The sequence below is a fragment of the Chelonoidis abingdonii genome, chromosome 1, assembly GCF_003597395.2.
Source record: "Chelonoidis abingdonii isolate Lonesome George chromosome 1, CheloAbing_2.0, whole genome shotgun sequence".
Taxonomy (NCBI): domain Eukaryota; kingdom Metazoa; phylum Chordata; order Testudines; family Testudinidae; genus Chelonoidis; species Chelonoidis abingdonii.
This window is the reverse complement of record NC_133769.1, coordinates 351,857,641-351,878,698: the sequence shown is the minus strand read 5'-3', so window position 1 is coordinate 351,878,698 and position 21,058 is coordinate 351,857,641. Positions and strand designations below refer to the sequence as shown.

Sequence of the window (21,058 nt, the reverse complement as noted above, 5' to 3'; positions counted from 1 at the left end):
CATCAGCCTCTGCTGGAAGGCAGGATACCATTGGTCTCACCCAGTATGCCATTCTTATGTTTTTAATCACATAATAGATTCAGTGGGAATTTTAGGGCTGAGTACAGTGTTACGTAGTGACAACAGGGAGCCCTACGTCATATCTCTGGCCGACTGTGATACACAGATTGGATTAAATGTAACAATGCAGTACCATGCAGTTTGTGTTACTGGAGGAAGGAGAGGCAAGATGTTACTTCTGTGCATTGTATTAGAACACTGTACCTTCTATCTGGTGTCCACACTTTATAAAGGGTGTTGAAAAATTGTAGTATTCAGAAAAGAGCTACAAGACTGATGATGTGAGGTCTGTAAAATGTGCTTTACAATGAGACTAAAAAGGTCAATTGATTTAGGTTATAGAAGACAATAGTAAAGGGTGTCTTAATCATTTTGTAAGTACCAGATTTTAAAAGATATTAAGGCACGTAGTGGGATTTTCAAAAACAAGTTTCAAAACCCATTGCTTTCAATGGGTCTTAGGTGCTCAGATGCTTTTAAAAAACCCACCAGGTGTCTTAATACATTTAAATGTCTGGCCCTAGGTGCCTAAATATGATGAGTATCTTACATAGCAGAAGGCTTTTTAATATATTAGACAAAGGCATAATGAAATCCATTGTCGAAGCTAGAAAAATTCAAACTGTAAATATGGTGCAAATTTTTAACAATAAGTGTAACCAAACAGTTGAAAAGCTAACTAAAGAATGTGGTAGATTGTCTATCACCTGACCATCTTACTCTGGTTGACATCAAGATTGCATTTCTTTCTAAAGATATGATCTTGTTCCACCACAAGTTATTGCACTCAGTGCAGGAAGTACTGGAGGAAAAGCAACTGACCTGTCATCTAGTTAAATTAGATGAAGATAATGGTTCCATCTGGCTGTAAAAATCTATGAATGGCTCTTTCCTTTCCCTCTATTATGGAATAATTTTTAGTAATAAGTTTTATTCTTTATAAACGATCAGTTCATCTTAAGTTGTTATTGCCATGATCAAGATTCATTATACAAATCTAAAAAAATAAAATAAAATAAATCCACTTTTACTGCAACAATAATTGCATCAGCAACGGTAATGAAACTACTTTGCATTAGAGTATATTATAAAATGTGCTTTTGTTAGGTACAGATCTATCATCTGTCTTGAAAATAAGGTGAAGATGGAAAAAGATTGCATTATAATTGGGATTTTGGGAAAATATCACAATTATAAAGTTTGCTGGATTTTTTTCAGAAACTATTGAGGAGGAAACTTCAACAAGATAATACATTTATAGAAAAATATCCAAACACCAACTTTCCTTTGTTTGTAGGATGGAGGGGGAGAGAGCTATGGAGATCTCCTTGCATTTGCTTTAGTGAATTTATGAGGCTGTCAGATACTACAGTGCCAGCACCTTATAAAAGACATATATGGATGGATAGAAACAAAATGTATTTATAAACAAAGGCGTATTGTAAAATATTATTTATAGCGTCAGGTAGACTGCCTATATCTGCTCAAATGTCTGTCATGTGCATATTATTACTTCTGGGGGAATTCTGTGCCACTGCTCATGTGCAGAATTTTTGTCTCCCGCAGCTTTTTTTGCTTCCCCACAGAAAAATGACTTTCTGATGGGGAAGCAAAGGGAAGCCACAACAGTGATCATGTGACCCTCCCCAGCAATATGTTTTTGGTGCTCAGGGCAACCAGCAGAGAGGTAAATCACTGTGGGGAAGGAGGCGGGACTGGGGAAGACCTGGCTGGTGGCTTCTACCCTGCGTTGGGCTCAGCTGCTAGTCCCGGATGGGCTGGGAAGGTTAGGAATTCCTCTTCCCCTGCATTGCATTCGGGGCCGGGTTACACCCACCCCCAGATTTCTGTCCTGGCTGCAGGAACCTCTGCAAACTCCCCATCCCCCCGATTCCTGCACCCATCGCTCCTCAGCTCTATGGTGAGGGATCCGTGTACAGGGAGCTGCACCCCCATCTGCTCAACTCCCATGCAGCCAGACCCCCTCATACCCAAACCTGCCGAGCCTCACCCACTGCACTCAGAACCCCACTCCCCCTGCACCAACCAAATGAGTCACCCGCATCTGGGTCACCACCCCACCGAGCCACAACCAGCTGCACCTGGATCCCCACCCCACTGAGACCCACTCGCCCAGCATCTGCACCCCCCACTAAGCCCTCCACACTCAGACCCTCCGCTGAGCTCTATCCCTCTCCATACTTAGACCCCCCCCCTTCTGAACCCCAACTACCATCACCTGGACTCCTGCAGAATCCTATTACCATTGCATCAGAACCCCCCAACAAGCCCCTGTGCATCCAGATTCCACCTGCACCCAGATCCCCCACTGAGCTACTCGCACCCAGATTGCCCCCCACAGAACCCTCTCAACCCACACCTGGATCCCCACACACTAAGCCCCTCCACACTTGGATCCTGCCTTGCTGAGCCTGCCTGCCCACACATGGGTAGGGTCCTGGGGTGTTTCTGGGGCAGGCCCGGCCCTTGTGCTGAGTCAAGTTTGGGTGCAGCCTCACTGCTGAGTTCATGTCTCGTGGGGGGAAGGGGAGGGAGGTGCACAGATGATCTCCCACCTCTGTGCAGCCAGTGGCTTGTGCTCCCCACTGCCATGCTGAAGCCCCCACATTTATTTGATAAATGTGCATAATTTTAAAATATTGTGTGCAGAATTTTTAATTTTTTGACACAGAATGTTCTCAGGAGCAGCATATCAAGGACTTACAAGAATAGAAATTAGCTTTGAAATATGTCCTATTTAAAATTTTATATCATAAGGAAACTGAAACAGATCTGTATGCAAACATTTTCATAATATATAATTTTGTGGGTTCTTTGAGGTTTTTGAAAGATGAAAACTTTTCCCATTCTACAGACTAGGGCATGTCTATAGAATCCAAGATCTTCAAGCTTAGGGTGAATTACACAATATTTTGTGGTGTAAGAATGAAATGGATGTAATCTGCACGTTCAGTGACAAATTTCACTTTCTTACGTTTCAGTAAAATCACTAAATCACTGTGCATAACTTTCATAAATCTGTCTCCAAGGGTAGGCCTTCAAAGGTAGATTGAAACCGCAGAAGATTCCTGAATCCTTATGAACTTCCCTTATCCGCATATTTTTTACATATTTCTTTTTTAAAGACTAGAACTAGAAGCAGATTTTTATAGATTTTCATGTTGATGGATGCTACTTTTAGTCCATCTTCTATCCTTTTCATTTTCATCTTGTTTGATTCATGATGCATGTGATAGAAAAATTATGTGAAAAATCATGCATTTCTCATACTCATTGGCATAATATTACAGGTATAACAAAACATAGTATCATGCACTTTCATATTGCATCAGATATGACATGACAGAACATACATTTCTAAAAACATATACACTTTTCTTCTGGATTCAGTAACTGCTAATTTGGCTTAATTCACATTGAAGCCATTCAAACCATCTGCTGATAATTTAAATCCTTAGATAACTCACTAACCCATATCTCTGAACAGAAGTATATTTACAGTATTCCTAAAACCACTGCTTAAATACTGAAATGTATGGAGCTTCAGGCATGCTTCCAATGAACTGAATGAAAACAGATCATAACTTTCTACAGTCCCCAAATGCTCTATAACTAATTAAACACCAAGCTTTAGCAGTACAGTACTAGGGACATTTTAAAGGCTTATCTGTATTTCCACTTTATTATTTCTCTTAAAATGTTTTGTAAGCAATAGTTTTATCATTCCCAAGACTTCTTGTTTTCATTGGTTATCCTTAGACCACTTGGATTGAAATGTTTTTAACACCATTAATTGTACATCATAGTTACAATTGCACATCCTGGCATAGATTTGCATCTTTTTTCATCTGTAAAAAGCAGGGTAATTTAATAAAGACTTCAGTTTAATTGGGAAGAACAATATGGCAATTTCTGTTATCCGTGTGGAAAATATCATCTAATTTGGTGCTCATGCAAAAAAACTTTATTGAGAAATATGTTGAATATTACAAATCAGGACTAAAAAGTTATAACATTGGCGTGTCTTTCTTTTAAAATTCAAAATAGGGATATATATTAATTTGTTTACGATGATACATCAGCTACTGTTTTTTTATGAGGATATTGAAGTGTGCACAAGAGAGACTAGTAGACATTATAAAACTGTTTTATGTTGAAAAACAAGTCTTGACATAATGCCTAACATGCAGAATGTTTCCTCCAGAAATCTCATGCTGAAATAATGAAGTTTTAGAAATGATTTTATGAAATGGTACATGGTTGAACGACAGAGATTCATTTACGGGGATCAACACTCTGCATACTTCTTGTTTATCTGATGAATTCTTTGGCTAAAAAAAAAATCATGTTCTTACGTCTGTTAAAATGGAGTGTTTGCTATATCCAGGATTCTGTTCTATTTGTGTTTAAAGGCTTTAAGATTAGCCAAGTTTCACCTTTATATTTAGGTCTTGCCATTTGAAAGAATACTTTTTTTAATGGAAATGCATAGTAGCAGAACACATTGTGGCATAAATATTGATATTCATTATTGTAGTAAAATGAACAACTTAAAATTAAGCAAAAATATACTATCTAATTAAAATATTTTAATTTAACCATTAGACTGTACTGATCTTTTATGTTTAGTAACATGCTTCCTTTGACTAGCAGTAAGATATGATGATGATTTAATATAGCATGCATCTGTTCTCAACCATTGCAGTCATAATACACTAGTACAGTGGTCCCCAACCTTTTCCGGGTGGCAGGCGTCAGACAATGAGCCACTGAGGACCGTGGCTGGCAGACAAGCATCTGCCGAAATGCCCTGAGAAGCGGCAAAGTCAAGAAGTGTCGCCGCCGAAATGCCGCCAAAAATCAGCGGCATTTCAGCAGCGACGCCTCTTAGTGACGTCATTTTTTGGCGGCATTTCCGCGGTGACTCCTCTTGATGACGTTGCTCATTGGCGGCATTTCAGCGGATGCTTGTCCGCTGGCCAGTACGCGGGTGCACATAGATGCCTCGGCGGGTGCCATGGCGCTCACGGGCACCGCGTTGGGGATCCCTGCTCTAGTGTCTGTCTTCAAACATTGATCAGTAATTCATTTTTTCCTAGTTAAAATGGCAAGACAAGCCAATAAGCTTTTTTAACTAGGGAAAAATTACTACATATTGTGGTAATTTAACTTATTGAAATGTTAGAGGATAATGACTGATCCTTTTCTCTTTCTTCTTATTTGGGGGGAGAGATTAAAAATTAATTAAGTACTCACATGAATAGGAGCAGCATTTGCAAATATACAATCTAGGATAAAAATTTACAAGGGCCGTCACTCAGTATGAATCTCACCGCAGACTAATCACCAGCATGGGTCACAAACAAACCTCATCTATCATGTCGTATTGCATAAGTTACATAATTTTTTCTGAAGCAGATAAGTGCCAGTAATATACAGATCACTGATCTGTTTCAGTATGGCGGATCCCACATATAAAAGAAATGATTACCTGAATGTGGCCTCTGTGTTTACGCCTTCATCCTGGAATATACCAGAAAGCACATGGGATTTCCATTCTTCCTCTTTCTCGCTTCTGCTGTGATGGCGGTGGTTGTGGTTCGGTTCTCTTCTCTTCTCTTTTCTCTAAACCTTGTTCTAGTGTTGGCTTCTGTGACTCTCCTTTCCTGGTTCTTCTCCTTCCTTTCCAATTGCTCTTTCAGTATGTCCTTCAAAGGATCCTCCTTATCTTCTTTCCAACATTTTGTGGGGGTTTCACAGAGCTCTGCTTTTGGTCCTCTTCTCTTGTCCCTTCTATACCTTATGTCTGGGTAATCTTACCTGCAAACATAAATTCAACTACCATCTCTGTGCTGACAACTCACAGATCTACCTGTCTGAATTTGGACATGTATGGAACTGTGGTATATTATTATTTTCCAAGCTATTATGTGGAGTAATTGATTTCTTTCTTTGGGGGAAATTGCAGAAAAATTAGGAAATTATAGCTCCTGACATTTATAAGCATTTATTTTCCTGATCTTAAAAATTGTTTGGTGATTTAAAACTTTATAGAAAAGAAAACATAGATTGATAAGGGATTGAAGAATGAGGAGTTTCCTATTGTCTACCTGCTGACAGCTTTGCTGACAGCTTTGTCAGAAACTATTAAAAATATTTTTGATATCAATATTTTATTTATATTGAGAAGTTTTCTGAAATATATTCCTTTTTAAAAGACATGCTCTATTTCAGCCACAAATTACTTATCCCAACAGTGAACATTATATACTATGGAGGAATAATTCCCTTTACTGTAGGAATTACTGGATGAATTTTTGTGACCTGTATTTTGGAAGAGGTCATGATATATGTTGATAGTGGGAACACATGGGAATTGAGGCTGAGAAAGATTAAGGTAAACATATTCATAATTTTGAATGTGCAAATTGAGACATCTAATTCCTGATTTTTCAGACTACGTAGCATTATGTAGCATATTATATGTTCAAAGCACAGCTCCAATTGACAGTGAGTCAAGTCAGGCACCCAGAGAATGAGGAACTACGGAATTAGTGACCATCTCTGAAAAGCTGAGTTTAAGTGACTTGCCTAGCATCATATAGGAATTCTGTGGCAGGGGCAGGGATAAAATTCAGTTCCCCTGGTTTAAGCATGAGACCATAATTTCTCTTCCTGCCATCTCCTGCCTCATTCACTACACACCTTCCAACTTCTGCAACGAATGAGGCAAGTTTTCTATAAACAAGTCTTGTTCAGTACACAACCCTGATTCATCTCCAGAGCAGGTCCACCCTGTGTACTGAATGATGCATGGGTTCTATGGAAATGTGACTGTGATCCTGTAATTAAAGACTGTATCATAATGCAAAAGCAGAAGGGAGGTTTCCTAACTTTTGAGCACTTGACTTTGCAGCCTTAATAATGTTCTTTTAATGTAGATTTTGATATGTAATTTTTTAGGTTTTTAAAAATGTCAACTGAAAATAAAAAAAAATTATATCATGTTGCATCATCGTGACAACCACATGGTTCATTAGTGGGTTTGGTGCTTCTAAATATACTGCACTGACCTTTGCCATTTGAGTTTGTAAGAGATAGCAATAGTAGGTTATCTTGTGTGTGGACCAGCACAAGAGGTGGTTGGGACACTTTGCCGGTGGGTTTCACAGAAATTTGCTCACAGCAGAAAAATGGTGAGACTCAAAAATCTTGGGTTCCACTACAGGCTCTAGAAAGAAATATGCTTCAGTGAGTGCACTCTTCTGCTTGTTTTTCCTGAGGCTTTATTCCTTCTGCCATGTCCCTTCTCACCAGTCCTGTCTCTTCCCCACCACTGACTCTTCATTTGAGTCCAATTTTCCTCATGTAGCGCATTCCCAGTCTCCTTGGCCCTCTAGTCTCAATGTCCACTACAATTCCTAGTTCCCATGCCTGCCAGCCTCGGTATCTCCGTTATAACTCTCAGTCTCAGTTCCCCTTATCAGCTCCTTGCTTAGCTTTTCCTAGTCTCCCCTGCAACTCCCAATCCCAGTTCCGCCACTGCTCCTGTCTTGGTCTCTTCTCCCTTCCAGACTTTTGTCCCTTCTGCAGACTATTCAGACAGCTTCCCACCTGGGTGTCAGTAATAAGGAAACATTGAGAGCACAGGAGAGACAAGCTCCCTGCTCTAAGTTCTGGTGTCTGGTCCTGGCATAGCCTGGGGCAACCAGGAACTGCAATTGGAAGGGAAAGCTCTGCTCGGAGCTGTTCTGGAGCATGCCCAGTGCAGATGGAATATTTGGGAATTTAAACAGCGAAGCTCTAGCAGTCTCTACTGAGCATATGTGAACTGAGGTTATTCAAAACCCATATTTGTGTGGTTTTTCATGAGGATAGCAGAAGTCAAATTTTTTATTTTTATTTTTTTTAAAAAGGCCACCTCCTGCCAAATTTCAAGTCCCTCTTCCAAAGAATGGGGATGCTAGAGTTCCTGAAAGAAAAAGTTGCCAGAATTTTTTTAACATGGAAAAAACATATTTTTCCTTAACATGGTTCTTGGAAGCAGCTGAACAATTGTTGCTGACATTTAATAAATAAATAAATAGACACATAAATTTAAAAACGCAGCCTCAGAGGGAGACATTGCATGGAAACTGTAAGTTCAAATGTTTACAGTTTGGCAAAGTTATAGGCAACTGAAAACAAGGTCTTATAATAGAAGTGTTGGGCAACCTTAATAAGATTCTATCCACCTATACTATCTTTGAAAATACATTTTAAAGATTTGAAGTATTAGGATGTCTCATTTCATTCCCAGTTTTTTTTAGCCATAACTTTTCATTTAAAATGTATGAGATGTTCTTACTTGTTGATGCATGGTAACGTTAGTATCCTGATAAATTCTGTCTTCTGCTTTGCAGAGTCAGTGTGGTGATATTTAAAATTTATAAAGAATTATGAAATCACTTAATGAGAAGTGAAAGGTTTGTTTTGAAATGTTTGTTTTCTTTCATTTAAGACATCCAGTTATTATAGGACAGAGGTCCCCAAACTGTGGGGCGTGCCCCCTCAGGAAGACATGGAGAAGCTATATTTTTGGGGGGGTGGGGGTGAGGGACATAGCTGGGACCAAACCTGCCCCTACAGGGGTGGAGAGGGAGTGCCACCCACGTCTGCTCCTGGCCCCGGCCCCATCTTCTGGCCCCCGCTGTTGGTCCTGGCCCTTGGCCAAGACTCGGCTCCTGGCCCTGCCCACAGCTGTGGCCCGAGCCTCTGACCCATTATCTCTGTCCGCGTCCCCCCTTCCCAGAGTTGCAGGCCCAACCCTGGCTCCGTGGGGAGGTGGTAGTTGTGAACAGGGACAGGAGTAGGGGGGAGGGGCGGTGAGATAAAACTTTTGGGGACCACAGTTGTAGAATCTCCAAACACAGTTGTTGCATAGCTATGACTGAATGGGTGAGATACTAACTTTAATTTAACAAAATCAGTATATTATGTGAACGCCTACCCCCTTACCCTCAAACATTTATCAACCCTTTGTCTTTTGTCTAATTGTTACCCTTTTAAATACACAGCTTCTTATTGCCTTCTTTGGGTTTTACGTAGAAAAAAACCCTATCATTATCCCAGTGACCATGTCATTGTCAATTAGTGAATAGCTATAGGTGGCCTAATTTCCCCCACCCCTATCTGGGTCGTAAACTATGATAGTAGCGTTAATCTTCTTAGTGATACTCAGCACATGAAGAGTGGTGCTCCTGTCAAGAAATCTATGGTGCCAGATTTGCAAATGCTGTGAATTTGCCCCTTGTTTCTGCATGGCTTTTGACATCTGGTCTTAGCTGTGCGAGTACAAGTGTATTAGAAGAGAACTCTTAGTAGCAGAGGTGAAAGGGAAGTCACACACACCAGTGGTTTTCAATAGAAACAAAGGAAGCTTAGCTGTATTGACAGAATGCTCTATTTGACTGAAACATCCTTAAAAATGCTGGTGGCAAGAGCTGATGAAAGAAACCAATTCTGCGACATACAAAAGGTTGTGTGGGGTTCTCTCACCCCTTTATTCTCTGAGAGGATGAAGAAGGATGATCAGATTTTGGATTTGCTATGGATTGTTTTGGGTGGAAATGAGCTAATAAATTCTTAAGTCCAGTGTTCTGAAGCTGTTGCATTCATTTACAAGGAGAAAAGACAGTACAACAAAAATGAAAGCTCTTCCATAGATCCGCTTCTGCTTCTTTAAATAAAATGAAAATAAATATGTATATAGTAAGCTATTGTGTGTGTATATGTATATACTTGTAAGAAGAATATTAGATTATTCTGAATTTATGCCATGTAAAAAAGTACATCAAACTTATGAGATACTATTGTCTTTTACCTGAATTTGTGTAGTGGATATCCTGAAACACAGCGGTAAGAAAACAGCAAATCTGGTAGTTCTTTCAGCATCGAGCTACTTACTGTACCAGTCACTGTGCATTACTATGTAAAGTCACCAAATTAGAAATAAATAGAGCTGAGATACTAACTATTTTTGCTTAATTACTTTTCATGTTCTGAATATATTTTATAGTTTATCCGTGTTTTTGTCTTCTAAACTGTAGCTTGCTAAACTTTCTTTCTCTCTGTTTGTATATATATATATAGTCTACCCTTAAACATAGACTTTTTATATTCATGAACAGATCCATTTTCTATTGAAAAGGCTACATTCATTATAGACAGTTTAAATAAAAGCCCACTACCCTAAATTATATGAAAGGCATACTACTTCATTTCAGAACAAATAAATTATAGAAGATGATGTTCAAGTGTGAGTCCACATTTGCAAGGAGTAAATTTATACTCATATCTGATCACATCCCAGATATAAGTGTAAGGACATGTCACACGGCTGAGGTGCTTCCTGTTTCTTTTCTTTCTACAAAAGCCACCAGCCTGCAGGTACTTGACTAGAAATATTTACTAGTGCTAAACACTTTTCCAAGATGTTTCACTTGCATGATTTTCCTCTTCTAATAAGGTACATAGGCAATGCCATGCTGTTCATTCACTTTGTGAAAAGTTGGTAAGCTCCAGTTATTTCAGATATATGTGTTAATTGTCCCTACTAACTGAGCAAAGGAGATAATCATCACAAACAAAAACTAATCTTAAAAAAAAAAAAAAAATTCTTCTTCTAGTAGTATCCCTATGGGTGCTCCACTCTAAGTGCATTAGCCCCCCCATGACCTTGATCAGGGATTTCTCATAAGTGTCCGTTCAACCTGTGCATGCATGTTAATCAGTCTTGTGCCTTGTCCCATTGTCATATAACACTGCACAGATGAAGCACCCCTAGTTCCTTCCCAAGTGCCTCAGGCTGAGACAGAGCTCTAGCAGTTGTTCTTTTGAGATCTCAACTCTAATTCTCTTTACTCATAGTTAGCACTAAGTTAGTGTTAGTTTTTTCTATAATCTGTAGTTGCTTTTATTTGAGTCATCAGCCTAGGTACTAGTGCCCCTCATGGTACTGCAAGAGTTCCATTTTCTCTGAGACCTGGTTGTATCTGAGACTCCTGACTCTCTGCTCCTAAGCTCCGATGTGCTCTCAGTACCGAGGACATCCTGATCTCCTCAGGTTTGCCTGATACCAATTATTGCATCTCAGATCTCCTGAGACGCTGCACCATTCTTCAATGAACTTGAGGAAGAAGATTCTGTTGAGGACCTCGCCTCAGTCTCACAAGTTTTAGTTCAGGGCTGCTCTTCTTACTCCTTCAAAAGTCCCTTCCCAGAGGCTTCTGGTGAAGTTGCCACTGCTCATGGCCCACAATTACCACCAATACCTCGCCAGTATGAGCACCCTTTGGTGCCTCGTCCTTTGCTGTAATGGAACCCTTGGGTGACTTATTACCAGCAAATCTCCAAAGCATCCAGTGCTACCAGCTATAGAGAGGAACAACCAGCATCAACTGCTCCCCCCTGAAGATTTGACCCTTGAGGAATCTTTTGAGGCTCAAAAGTCTAGAGCTGATGAAGAGGTTTCGTCTGCAGACAACATCTTCTCTTCATCTCTGGATGTAGTTAAGCCTGCTACCCTTTCCCTGGCAGATGATTTTAAATAATCAAGAGAGTAGCAGACTCCTTGTAGATTCCACTCAAGGAGTTTACAGAGTCTCCTTATAAGCTTCTCGATATCCTTCACTCACCTGTATCAGCCCGTATAGCCTTACTTGTCAATGAGGCTCTTTTAGATCCAGCAAAGATCATTTGGCACACTCTAGCTTCTATTCCACTGACACGAATAAGAGCAGACAAGGAATGTTATGTCCCAGCAAAGGACTCTGAGTTTTTATTTTCCCATCCGTCACCTAATTCCTTGATAGTGGATGCAGTGAATGAACATGATAAAGACCACAAGCGCTTTGATCTTCTAGGAAGAAAGTAGCACTACCACTTATCAGACTTTGATGGCAAGGTATAACCATGTCAACTACTTCGAATTAACCTCCTTCATCGACCACCTACTGGTGGAACAGAGGGAGAAGTTTCAAGCAATTGTTGTGGAGGGCCAACTGCTGGCCAGGACAATCTTGCAAGCCTCCCTCGACTCTGGTGACACTGCCGCTCATTCAATTGCCATAGCAATGGTAATAGGAAGGGTCTCCTTGTTCCAGCTCTCCGGTTTCCCGAAGGAGGTTCAGACCATGAGTAAGGATCTTTCTTTTGATGGATCTAAGTTGTTCACAGATACTACACATGAGTCTGTATGAACACTGAAGGATTCTAGAGCAACTTTGCATTCTCTTGATATTTACACCCCTACATTCAAGAGAAAGCTAAGCAAATCTCAGATACCTCAGAGTCTCGGCCCATCAAATTCCTTCCCTCCCAGAGGGTATATGAACCATACCAAAGAAGACAGAGGTTTCAGAGAAGGAAACCATCCACTTCTCAGCCTCTTGCCTCACACCCATCTACCTTCAAGCAGCAATTTTGATGTGTTAGTCCTCATCCTCTTCCATTGCACCAATTCACCAGAAATCCTTCCACCGGCACCCGCCTTCACACTGCAAGTGAGCCTGGGAGTTGATCACTACAGACAAGTGGGTCTTGGAGATCGTCTCCACAGGTTACACAATCCACTTTCCTTCAGTTCCACCAATGAATCTCCTTTCCTTGTCCCGCTTCAGGGACCCCTCTCACGAGAGCATGCTTCATCAAGAAATAGGTGCTTTTTTGCATTTGGGAGTTATAGAACAACCCCCATGCAGCAAAGAGAGAAGGGGTTTTATTCAGGTTATTTCCTGATACTAAAAAGAGTGGAGGTTGGAGAATTATCCTAGACCTGAGACGGCTCAATGCCTATGTGAATGTGCAGAAATTCAAAATCGTGACGCACAGCTTTAATTCCCTCACTAGAGCAAGGAAATTGGTTTTCAACCCTTGACCCTGAAGCTGTGTATTTCCACATCACTATCCACCGATCCCACAAATGATTCCCCCATTTGATTGTTGGCCTGGACCACTTCCAATATTGTGTGCTCCCCTTTGGCTTATCATCCACCCTGAGGTTCTTTTAGAAGGTCATATAGAAGGTCACAGCTCTGCAGAAAAGGTATTTTAGTATTGCCTTACCTGGATGATTGGTTGCTAACAGGCTACTCCCTGGAGCTGATGTCTCGGGCAACTTCCAAGGCCCCAAGCGTCTTCTGCCAGTTGGGCCTGCTACTGAACATACAAAAATCCATCTTGGCCCTAGTACAGACCCTAGAGTTTATAGGGACACATCTTAGTTTAATAACAGAGAGAGCCTACCTTCCTTGGCACAGGTTTGTGGCTCATTTCTACATAGCAAACATGGTTCAGCTCAGCCCACAAACCATGGTCGGGAACTGCATTCAATTACTAGGGCACATGGCAGCCATCACCTTCATGACGTAACATGCCAGACTTCAAATGCGCTGCTTCCAAAGATGGTTCAGAACCATTTTTCACCCACTAGACACAGTCTAGATATGCTTCATTCCATACCCATCTTTGTGAAACAATCCCTCAGCTGGTGGAAGTTCCAGAAGTTCCATTCACATATCCTCCCACAATGGTCATTGCAATGATGGATGCCTCTCTGCTAAGGTGGGACGCAGATCTAGACACTAGTACGATCCAAGGCAAGTGGATATTGCCAGAGATGATGCTGCATATCAATCTCCTGGAGCTCAGCGTATCAGATACACTTGTCTCCAATTCCTATGACTATTCAAGGACGAACACGTTAATGTTAATGTTTTAGTTCAACAGCCAGGGAGAAGCAAGATCCCGTTCCCTTTGCACTAAGGCATCAGACTCAGGCAGCTGTGATAGTAATGTGATTCTGTATACACCACTTCCAATCTCCCGGACATTCAGAATGTGATTGCGGATGTGCTCAGCAGACACTTCTTTCAAGACCCTGAGTGGGAAATAGATGCTAACATATTACATCACATATTTCACCAATGGAATACCCCCCAGATAGATTTGTTTGCGACAGAGGGAAACAAGAAATGTACCCACTTCTGTGTCACCAATCCTTAGGGGATGCTTGTCACCTTCAGTGGTTGTCAACCCTCCTAATGCTTTTCCATCGACACTCCCACCCATTCCCAATAGCCAAAGTTATGCTAAAAATAGAGGAGGACAGGGTCATCTTACTAGGCCTGACCTGGTGCATGCAAATGTAGTATCCTTAATCTGATACATCTGTCTGTATGCCCACAGATCACTCTCTGCACTGCTCCCTATCTCCTGTTGCAAGAGGGCAGGAAGATTTTTCACCCCAATCTTGCGATGCTTTGTCTCAAACCATAGTTAGTCGATGGCTCACGATAATGGAGATAACCTGCTCAGAGGATATAAAAAGAGTTCTATTACACAGCAAGAAACAGTCTACTCGCTATACATATTCTCAAAATGGATGCGTTTTGCCAGTTGGTGTGACAGCAGACCACTTTCACCAATAACTGCATTGCTTCCAGATATACTAGACTACCTTGCCTCCGAAAACCTCTACTCTACAGTCCACCAGGTGGTCCTCATAGCTTTTTAACCCCCAATAGAGGGTTATTCCATCTTTACCCAATCCGAGACAACCAGATTCCTGCGAGGGCTGGGGAACTTCTATCTACTGGTCCAACGTCCTTCCCCAATATAAGACCTCAACCTGGTCCTTAAATGCCTCACAAGACTACCCGTTGAACCTCTGGCTACTTGCTAATTGCTCCATTATCAATGAAGACAGTATTGCTGATTGCCATCATGTTAGTGCGAGGGGTTGGTGAAATAGGGACCCTGATGGCATACCCTCCTCCCTCCTTCACAGTGTTTTTTTATATACAACATCATGCTCTGGCCCCACCCCATGTTCTTACCTAAGATCTCTTCTGAATTCCATCTCAATCAGCCCATTCACCTGCCTATCTCCTATCCAAAACCACATCTGAATCCCCAGGATGCACTGCTGCATATCCTGAATGTCGAGAGAGCTCTGGCCTTCTATCAAGACAGAAAGAAACCCTTCAGAAAGGTTGACAAGTTACTCGTCTCAATAGCAGACAGCTAAAAGGAGTTGGTAATCTCTAACCAGAGACTTACAGTTGTCAGACTGCATTAACTCCTGTTACTGGTCTCATAACATTGAGCTGCCCTTACTCATATGTATCCATTCTGTAAGGTCTATTGCCACTTTCATGGTCTTCCTGAAAAACATACTGATCATCCAAATCTATAAAGCCACTGCATGGGCGTCTATACATGCATTCTCTGAATACTATGCAATAACTCACAACTCCACCTCTGATACGGGTGCAGCTCAGCTATACTTTCTACTGTACTGGATTGAAGTCTGAAGCTCCCTCTACCTTAACAGATACTGCTCAGTACTCATCTAGCGTGAAGCACTTATAAGGAACTACTTGAGGAAGAAGAAATGGTGACTCACTTTGTGCAGTAGCTATGGTTCTTCGAGATGTGTCCCTATGGGTGCTCAACTACCTGCCCTCTTCCCCTTCTGCTTCGGAGTTTTCTGCCATGAGGCTTTATGGTAGAGAAGGAACTGGGGGGCAGTTTGACTGCATAGCACTATATGACAATGGGACAGGGCAAGATTAACACATATGTGCAGGATGAATGGACACTGCTTTGAGAAATCTCTGACTAGGGCATAGGTGAGCACTAGTGCATCTCAAGTGGAACTCCCATATTGGAACACATCTCAAAGAACCACAGTTTCTGCACAGGGTGAGTAACCATTTTTTCAGCCCAAAATTGTGCTCCTTGGCTTCTCTACTATAAGTTCCCATTTTGTGATGTCTCTACTACCAAGAAGCTAATAAGGGCTCAGATACTATAAAGGACTGGTTTCATCCTGTGGTGTGGCCTTCAAAGCTTCTTCATTACTTTACACTCATATTACTAAAACAGAAACTTTGAAAACCCTGACAACGTAAATAAAATGGCACATTTGCAGGGATTTCAGCCTAAAGATGTGTTCCGGAGTGTCTCTTTTGCTTGATAGCCCTTGAAAGAAGGTTACCATGTAGGATTTTTTTCTGAATATTCTTATTTAAATGGTTGAGTAGTAAAACAGTTAATACACTTATGACTAAAATGTAAGTCAAGCTTAATAGCTGAGCAATAATAGTCATCATTACTATGTCTTTTCAGAATAACAATTTTTTGTTTTTATATGCAGGCCACGGAAACCCTTTTTCGAATGGGGGTAGCAAGAGGAGCAATTACACCTTTAAGGCATGGAGAAGTAAGATTGAGTGTCTGGTTTTTGCATATATGGTGTAAAGTTTTATTTATTTTTAGTTTAATATTTTGTAAATTCTTAGGCTATATATTCAGATAACTGAAGAGTTGATAGTCTTGTAGATAATGTGTCTGTCTGCTTTACAGTTTGTTGCAAATGAGTAGAGAGCTCAGATCCTGTGCATTGGGGAAAGGCATGTTCTTTATATTTCATTTGACACCGAATCATGATGTAACACTGTAATCTAGGTAACTCACTGGAGGATACTTAGCCCTGATGGTTCTTTACTGAACGTTCTGAGGAGGGAGCAGAGTCTTGAGAAATTAACATAGGTTTGGCTTTCAGAAGTTTCTGGTTCTGCGGATGGATGGCTACAGGCAAGCCACTTCATATTTTCGTCTTTGTTTCTTTACTACTTCACAGGAATATTATTAGGGTTAATTAAATGTCCAAAGTACTTGACAATCATTAATTAAAGTTATATTGTTCATATCTGCTTGTGTCTGTTTGTGATGGTTTTTTTGTTTATCCTTTGGGTTGAAATGCATGGAGACACTATTATTTGCATTTTGCTGATTAAGTAGCTCTCAATTCCATGGAAAATACTATACTCAGTTTTGGTATTCTTCAGTAATGGTCCAAACTACATATTGAAACTATTGTGAGTTGTGGTATTTTTGGGTCATTACTCTAGAAAACTCAAGTGTTTGTTATAGCTACCTGATTTCATCATATTGTGTGTTGATTTTAAATGCAAAATGTTTGTCTAGTTGACCCAGCACTTGCTGTACGTTGCCAATCATATTATAGCATGTATTCTCTTTCTGTGCTATTGAAATTACCTTAATTTCGCCCTATTTAAGTGGAGTAGAGTACCAGTGCATCGGAACAGAGGTGTCTGCTTTCCCCTGGCCCAGTTTCTTTATCTTGAGATCTGATCTTGCTATAGCAATTCTGAACATGGGGTCCATTATGCTTTTTCTATACTGCTCTTCACCTTCTCCGCAACTGGTCACTATGGGTGTGTCTACACTTCGGGATAGAGGTGTAATTTCCAGCTCAAGGGACATATCTGGGCTACCTCTGGTCAAGCTTATGTGCTAAAAGTAGAAGTATAGCTGTAGCAGCATGTGCAAGAGGAGAGGCTAGCTGCCCGAGTATGTACCTACCATCTCAGATGGGATTGTTCTCAGGGCATAAGAACAGCTGTACCGGGTCAGACCAAAGGTCCATCTAGCCCAGTATCTGTCTACCGATAGTGGCCAATGCCAGGTGCCCCAGAGGGAGTGAACATAACAGGCAATGATCAAGTGATCTCTCTAGCAGCTAGACCCTCATGCTATCCTGCTACACTTCTATTTTTAGCATGCTAGCTTGATCAGAGCTAATGCGGGTATGCTTCCTTGATCTGGAAATTACACCTCCATCTTGAAGTGCAGAGTGGGAAATATGATGTGCTCTCCAGCAGGATGCTATGTATGGAATATATGCAACACTTCCAGCTTCTCTCCACCTCTTCAAAGAAGGTGTCTTGAGAGACGTAATTTCTGGGTGTTTCTTATGATAGCACAGAGCACAGTACACTAGGCTGTTCTTTTGGGTGTACTTAGTTATATGTGTTAGAATGAATGTTGCACTAATACTAGTAAAGTAGAAATGTGGTTTGCTTGAAATGATCCATGTGGATTGTGGAGAATTCATTTTGCTTTTTAAAGAGCTATTAACTAAATCTTGCACTTTTTAAAAGTGGACTAATACAAACAATTATCTTTTTATGAGCATTATGGTGGTAATATGAATGTCAGTCCTAAATCACTTCCTCTGATACTACTATTTTTACCTTGTTGATTAAAAAAAAAAAAAAAGTCCTGTTGCAATGTTACATTCACAGATCATAGACCAATGTGGAGCAGGAGCTCTTTTGAGCCATTTACTTTTTCTTACAATTACTCTATGGAAAGCTAGTAGTACAGACATTACAGTGGGCAGCCAGGAAGTCTGTATTGATGGGTATTTGGCTTTTGCTGCTCTTCCAGTTCTGAATATTTGGTTTTTTTAGAACTATCTGCTTATTCTGTGCTTTATGAATAAGATTATTGTTCCTATGTGGTTTTAGTATCCTTCTGTTTGAACTGAAATTGTTCCTGCTTCCCAATTTCCCAGCAACAACAACTTCTATTATCAGACCCTTCAAAGCATTGATGTCTCATAGACATTTATGCTAGGACAGGGACTGTGAATTGAATACACATACTGTCAATTTATATATCACACTAAAAATGTTTGATCTATTATTGTCACTTGTAATACCTAAGTTGACTATAACTAAGATTAGAAGAAAAATATTTTTTCCAGTTTATTTAGAGCTGTTGACAGTCCTTTTTGTGAAAAGCCACTTTCCTTGTTTCCTCTGTTTTTTGTGACTATCTTTCACAAAACTGGAAAGAGAAAAATATTTGTAAATAATAAAAGAATGTGATTCTAAACCCTCAAATCCTGGCAATGGGAGTTGAGGCAGATATAGTATCTTAAAATGCTTTTAAACACAGGTTATGAAATTGCCTAGATTTCAAGTTGCCTGTGTCTCTTCCTTGGTGGAGAAAGCCTCTGATATGCCTGAGTTTGTGATGGAAATTAAATGTCAGCCCTAATCAATGCAGGCAAATATATGTGAATTGCCACTTTGCTTCCTCTTATCTGTGTGACTTTGCTTGATCTGCCCTTATTTGACAGACGAATAAATCCACCATGTCAAAGACCAGAGACAGGGAACATGTAATTTAAGTATGAATGTACCCGATATTTTTAAGGGTGAGCATTAATTGGCTGAGTGAAAATTCAGTTCCAGAGGACCAGTTACATTTAGGCATTTTCTATATGCACCAAACTCTTCAGGGTTCAGATTACGGGCCACTGTCATTTTCAATTTTTCGCTGAGCATTGTATTGAAGATTTTTGAATGCTTTCTTGGTTTATTGGATTTTCAGAAACAGTTGGGTTTTCTCATCATATGTTGGTCCTGCAGCTTTTGTGCTCAATTTAGCTGAGATTTTGGTTTTTAGGATAAGGTAAAGTCTGTATTAGCAATGTATTAGCAGTAGTCGAAGAAAACGCCAATGTTTTCTGTGTGTCACACAGTGATTCTAAGTTTTCAACAATGAACATTACTTTAGTGTGCAGAATCTGGAAGTCATTTTGGTTATTTGTCAGCCTCTTCTGAGTTTCTGCTTTAGAACCAACAAACTCAGGATGATCTCTAGGAGACACATTGGCACAGTCCATGCTTTGTTTACATCCACTGATGTGCCACAACTGGGGTAGCTAATCAGTACTTGGCTCTACAATTATCTCTCACTGTGCAAATCAAAGCCTTCAGCGTTTCACATGCTTTAAAATGGCCTGGAATCCAGTGATGCAGAATTTCACATCTTTCATTTCTTCTGTAACAGTAGCTGCTGACAGCTCAATGTTAATCAGATGAGCAGGACAGGTAATACATAACAGATCTGGTTTGTGATTGATTTTAATTTCCCATGTGAACTTAGCCAGTAGAAAGCAGAATTTTGTTAGTTGTGGCCACACTTTTCCAAGTTAGTTGGTACATCTCAAACATGTCAATTATTGCTGTGTTGAGAAAATGGCAGCCAGTAGAGAGGATGAATGTCACGTCAGCACAAAATAATGCAAGTTTACTTGATTTGAAATAAAAAAAACAAAAACAAAAGGCCAAGAATTGGATGTTCCAAAGTATCAGGAGACTCATCAAAAATAGAGACGAGACACTGCATTTCCATCAATTAGTTGCATCAGTTTAGATACTAAAGCATCATTTTCTTTCAGATATTTACGAGTGAGGTTGTCTGCATTAGCAAGGGTTTTTGTTACTGGACAGTATTGTCGCACAAAGTCATCAATAGGCCCCTCTGCAATTAACAGTGGTTGTCTGGAAAACAAAGAGCACACACAAATTCATTGACACAATTGTGCTGTGTTCTCTCTTTCATTAAAGCCCTGGTGAATGCTCCTGATATTGACTGTTTATCCAAAAGCTCACTTTCTTCAAGTTTCTTGTGTTGCTTGCTTTCTACATGCTCCTTTATTCTGTCAGCACGAACACTGACTTCAGTGGTGCAGTACTTGAAGCACAATTGATTCTCTTCACTCCTGTCTTTACTTTTCTTGATAATTTCTAAGCACTGATTTTATTGTTGGTATTTAGACACAGATTTGTATTTTCACTCCAGGTTTAATTTTTTATCTTATCTGTCCATACTTGATTGTTTAAATTCAGCACCCCACTAAACAGACACAAAGAAATAGGCGGGCAGCCTCTCCTTGTGAGTCAATCATAGCTCAATCAATGTTGGTTGATTTTTTCCGACCTCCACAGTGTATTTTTTACACTGCGGAACTGCTTCAGTCTCAGAGCTGCAGCACATAATAACCGTGTAAAGCGTTAATGTTAACAAAAATAAGTACCTGAAAAAATATTGAGTGGATTGATAAATGGGTGTAAATCAGTAAAAATGGAATTCCTTTAATTAAAAAAACCCTAATTTTTAAAATTAATTAGTAATTAGTGAAAATTAGTAAAAACTGAAAATGCAGAGCACTAATTATACTGAATGTGATGTTTATGGACTATGCCAGTTACTTGTATAATAAGTAAAAGTAGTAGTGAATCCAGATAAAGATACAATGGAACGCTTCAATACA

General features: G+C 40.2%; 1 protein-coding gene across 4 annotated transcripts in view; it reads left to right on the top strand.

Annotated features, from left to right (window-relative positions):
- The window catches only part of TMEM135 (transmembrane protein 135), a 465,661-nt gene that overhangs the window by 182,113 nt on the left and 262,490 nt on the right, over positions 1 to 21,058 (top strand). For 2 of the 4 annotated variants that reach the window (XM_075061746.1, XM_075061749.1), the window contains 2 exons: positions 10,589 to 10,633; positions 16,280 to 16,345. The exons of 1 other annotated variant lie outside the window; for it this stretch is intronic. In XM_075061746.1, the coding sequence (XP_074917847.1) occupies positions 10,589 to 10,633; positions 16,280 to 16,345 (111 nt within the window). The remainder of the gene's footprint in view (positions 1 to 10,588; positions 10,634 to 16,279; positions 16,346 to 21,058) is intronic. One more of the 4 variants, XM_075061747.1, reaches the window with a different exon arrangement.